General features: G+C 34.2%; 1 protein-coding gene across 1 annotated transcript; it reads right to left on the bottom strand.

Moving 5' to 3' along the window:
• Positions 1-1,044: 1,044 nt before the first annotated feature.
• Positions 1,045-2,511, bottom strand: LOC121391981 (protein FRG1-like). The gene is made up of 4 exons (XM_041523412.1): positions 2,484-2,511; positions 1,788-1,957; positions 1,130-1,191; positions 1,045-1,081 (listed from the first exon to the last, which is right to left on the bottom strand). Exons 1-4 carry the CDS (start codon positions 2,509-2,511, stop codon positions 1,045-1,047), a joined length of 297 nt encoding a protein of 98 aa, XP_041379346.1.
• Positions 2,512-5,182: the final 2,671 nt, after the last annotated feature.

Raw genomic sequence — 5,182 nt, 5'->3', positions numbered from 1 at the left:
GTCCACCATATTGTCACTTCAGACTTTAGCACAGGTATTTATTAAGATATATATACATATATATAGAACAGAATTAAAGGACAAAAGAAACAGAGCTCTCGCTATGTTGCTATTACTCCAAGTCTGATGATTGCATAACACATGAAAAATCGGAGAGTAACAGCAACATAGCGAGACCTCTGTTCTTTTGTCCTTTAATTCTGTTCTAACCCGCTCTGTCTAAACGATATCGAGCACTCTTCAACAGACTTAGATTCTATATATATATATATATATATCCATTTAGGTACGTGGTGGAGAGCTTTCAGTATGTTATGAAGCAGTTGCAGCAGAATACCCTCAAATTGTCGAAAATATCCTCTTCCAAGTTCACCTACTCCTCCCCTTAAACCTCCACGACAAAAATGGCGACATATTGTACTGGGTGTCCCAGATGACTATGATGAAGATGATGATGAAGAAGAAGAGAAAGAGGAAATACAAAAGGAAAAGCGGAAATCACGTCGTAAACACAAACGTCATTATCGTCCACCTCTTAGTAGAACTATTAATGTAGCAATTATATAATGTATTGTGTTGACTTGAGTGTATTGTAATTGTGAACATGTATTTAATCACTGGTATTTTTGGGGTTAATTCTTTAATTGTGTGTAATTAAACTCATCAACTTTGTCTATATATTACAGATAACTACATAAATATATAACACTATTTACTTGTATCTAATATATCAACACAAAAGTGCTTTATCCACTATCTCTGTAGTAAAGTAGTTAGTTATTAAACTGGATATCAGTAGTACTATAATACTTTGTCATTTAAGGGGACACTATATAGACACAAGGTGTTTCATTCAACAGAACATGATGTTCTTAATATTAAAAGGTTACAATAATTTAGAGCTCTTTAATATTAACTAGTCTATATATTATATATTCAATGATATATTATAAATAAACTTGAGTTAATAAATTATATAAAAATTATATTTTTAAAAGGTACATTAATTGAAGAAAGAAAAAATGTCGTGACAAATGAAATAGTTTATTTACAATATCTATCGGCTTTCATTTTGACTCTCCTATAAAATGTGATCATGTCATATGACAATCACATGATCTCAATATACCTGTCTAATAATGCTTCATGGAGTTTTCCAGCACCAATTGCGTCATATAAACCATCTCTACTCTCATCACAAACATGCAACTTATGATCTTTAAAACTTTGAAATTTTTTCCTATTCATATAAAAAGAGACAATAAGTACATGTATTTTGTGATAAAATTATAAATTACAAAGGTTTCAAAAAACAGGTTTAAAAAAAAAGTTATACTTACACAAATCCTGTTTCAAATGATTCCATATCTTTTGATGCTTTACTGTATTCCTTCTCTAAATCAGTTTTAACTTCTTTATTAATGGGACATCAGTGCGTAACTAATATTAAGAAATAATACCATTAAATTATATTGAGTAATTATTACATGGAATGCTATTAATATATTATATATATATATCATATAACAATATATATTACATATATTATATAATATTATATAATACATTACATATATAATATTTTATTGATACTCAATATTGCAGTATTAAAATCCTTACTGTCATTATTTCTCTTTCCTTAGCTTTCTCACTGACAGCCATAATTCTATCATCACTAGTAACTGTTAGAAATCTATGATTACAACCACTAAGAGCAAATTTATCCTACAAGAAAATAAAGATAATAATTCACATCACACATCACACACACACACACACACACTCACATCTTCAAATACCGGCTCCCATTGTTCTCGTAAAGCCACTGCTTCAGATTTACCGATCACCTCACCAGCACTATTAACACCAAGATAACGTCCATAACCTGATTTAAGAGCAATCTTATTCTCTGATAACTGAACTAATGTAAAAATCTCTGCCTCATCAGGACCATCCTCTATAATAAAGATAATAGTTATACAATAAAAGATTATTGTATTGTTTATTAACAATAATAATTGATATATTAAAATGTATATACATGTATTTCTACCTTCACTTCTGGATTCACCAATAGCAAAATATCCAGTATCCTAAACATGGATATTAACAGGATATTAATAGGATATTAACAGGATATATAGGATATTAACAGGATATTAATAGGATATTAACAGAAATATTTTTATGCTAGACAATTTTTAATTATAACAATTATTTAGCTCCACCCACCAATGCAATGAGATATTGTCCATTGTACATCTCCAAAATAACACGATCTTTCATTTCCTCTATTGAACGTATTTTACGCCACTTCCCTAACAAACAAATAAATAAACAAGCAAGCAAATATATGTACATGTACCATGTCTGACTGCTCCAGGCTCTTTCATCCATTCCTCCATCATTTCATCTTTGTCTTTCTTTCTTTTCTTTTCCTCTGACCAGATGACCCTTTGTTACCTTTAAGTTTTTAAACTGACCCCCTTTCACAGCTGTATATTCAGCCATATTTATCTCAGTGTACGTCAGTATACCTCCGGATACTATGACTTAGTAGACTACGTATAATATCCGGATAGATATACGGAATTCAATTTTATTTCCAAAAAATTGAAACAAAAAAAGAGAAATAAGATTATTTATTATAAAAATATACAGTATTTGAAGATTTTTATTTTAATGGATCCCTTGGGTATACCAGTAACATTTCAGTTGTAGAAGAAAAAGAGAACTTTAAAAACTGACCTAATTGAACTGAGCACAATAATATATTACATAAAACACAATGAGAGTATGTTGTTAACATTTTAACACAATAACTTTTAATAAACATAAGTTATAATTATTATATAATATTATGCAATAAACTAAACCTTTTCATGTGAGAACATTGAAATGTTCTCAAAGTATTTTATAAGAAGACATATGACAAAAAAACTACAACATATTAGACAAAACCAAATATCTTTGATGTGTGACAGACACAAACAATGGAGTGGAGCGTAATAATTCAAAGTCTGTAAAGTAATAATTGGAAATGAAAAGAAATTTGTTAAATTCTTTAAAAAAAGGTTCTATTTTCATATGACGATGAAGAATGTATCACTTCAAAAAAACTAGAGATAGTTGAGAATATAAGTTTCAAGACAAAGAAAAGAGGAAGGTGCTAGGATGACGTATGTGGGTCCTTGCTATAAAAAGTTCTCGATCCTAGTAACCAATGTTGACTATTTGTGTATTATTATTGGTGTTAGCGCCATATTGATATGGAGGCCCGCCCACCATTGATGGGTCTGCCATGCCCATATTTGGATCCATAGGTGGACGATATTGAGTCATCGATATTGGTCTCATTTGTTGAGGATTCATTTGATTAACTATTGATTGCTGGGGTACTCCCATATTAATCTGACGCATAATAGGTTGGGACATCATGGTTGGTTGTTGATATTGTTGCCGTGGTCTCATATACTGTGGTGGAGGTTGTCCCCCAGGCATACTATATTGTGTTGATATTGTCCGGGCATTGGGTCGCTGCATCATATGAGGTGGGTAAGTGAGGATGTTGTGGGGGACCTGTGGTCATTGGGCCTGTCGAGGACCATGGAACATTGGTACTTGTGCTGGCATTCTGTGACTAGGCATCATGGTACTATGATATTGTGGATGACCGCGTACTGGTTAGGTGCCATCGGAGACAATGGTATTCATCATTGGGCCTCCTTGCGGCATCACCCCCGGATCATATTAGTACGAGGCATTGGACGAGGTTTGCATAGGACTTTGATAAATGGGTCCACGGGGGAACACCATAAACTCCTGTTGTATTTGAAGGGCTTCTTGTTCACGTTGGCTGGTGTTTCAACATATTAAGAACACGTGGTAAATAGTGGGATGTCTTTGTAAATATTCCTTAGCTTTAAACTTATCCTGAGGTTTAATGATGTAAGAGCATTGATAAGTGTCTGAGTTGTTTCTGTCATGTTCTGCTGAGCCTGCTGGATTGGTGTTGGTTGAACTACAACATTAGGGGCTCCACTTTCAGCAGGTTTTGTCATGGGTGTTTGAGGTGTTACAGGAACAAATGGAGTAGCTGGGTTAGGCAAGGAGGCGGGCTAGGTGGGACGGTGGTTGTGTGTAACTGGTGTATGAGGATTAGGGGAACCTGCAGCTACCATTTTTCCGGAGTAGGGACTGCGGGTACATGAGGAGTAGCAGGTGAGGGAGCCGATTTAGGAGCTTCTTCATTTGTAGGTGGTGAAGGATTTGATTGGTTCATCTTGTGTATTCTCCGTTGAGCTAGTTGGAAACTCCTGTCCTGTTCTCGCTGACGTCTCTGCCTCATTTTTTGCTTCAATGTGGCACATATTGGCACAGACATTTTGCCTCTTTACACTCCTGGGCGTGGCTAGCCACACATTCTGGATAAAGAAATTGCAAGCAACTGCATTTCCAGATGCTCTCATTTTACAATCTCTGGCATGACGTTAGCAGTTGTTTCATCTGATACAGAGTGGTTTAGAACAAGTGTGATCTCGACATTGACAGGCATGGATAAGAAACTCATTTCGTCTTTTAAAGAGCTGTGCTCGATTAGCTATTGTATTCTGTGATGTTTTTCATCATCTCCATATTTAAAGCCAAGTTTTTCCATAGGATGGTCATGACCAAATGTAGCATAACATGTTTGACATAAATCATAATCCTACAGGAAAAATGGATACATGAGTGTTAGTAATAGATGAATAAATGGAAGTATGGATGCATAATAGATACTTGTATAGATACATAGTTAAATAAATGGACAAATAGATATATTAAATGGATTAATAAAAATATTAGATCAGATCAGATGTTAGTGCATATACTTACATCACACTCTTTACAATGCCATCTAAATTCAAACATCAGTATGGCAATGATTACACGTGTAGACAAATCGATCTCCTGCCTGGTTATGTAACTCGTATAACATAGCCATTGTAGAGTATTTAGCACGACGGAGTGATGAGAACTCCCAGTGTTTCTCACGTGCTAAGTTCAAGAATGCATCTCTACCATCCATGAGTTCACATGTTACTAGAGAATCAGGGTCTCCTGTCACTGGAAGTGGTGAGGTTGCTTGAGGAGGTTGTAAGAAAGACAAAACAAAGAAGACCTAAAAAGGAATTAGATTTTT

This window comes from Gigantopelta aegis, unplaced genomic scaffold, assembly GCF_016097555.1.
Source record: "Gigantopelta aegis isolate Gae_Host unplaced genomic scaffold, Gae_host_genome ctg3212_pilon_pilon, whole genome shotgun sequence".
In the NCBI taxonomy this organism is placed as follows: Eukaryota; Metazoa; Mollusca; class Gastropoda; order Neomphalida; family Peltospiridae; genus Gigantopelta; species Gigantopelta aegis.
Note: the sequence above shows the minus strand (reverse complement) of the source record. Positions and strands in the feature narration are given on the sequence as shown.

Excerpts from the sequence above, each read along its gene's own strand:
- LOC121391981 (XM_041523412.1), bottom strand. The coding sequence starts at position 2,511 with ATGGCTGAATATACAGCTGTGAAAGGGG. Across the intron at positions 1,192-1,787 it reads GGGAGCCGGTATTTGAAGAT|AGTAGAGATGGTTTATATGA; the intron begins GTGAGTGTGTGT and ends GTTTGTGATGAG. Across the intron at positions 1,082-1,129 it reads CATGAAGCATTATTAGACAG|GAGAGTCAAAATGAAAGCCG; the intron begins GTATATTGAGAT and ends CACATTTTATAG.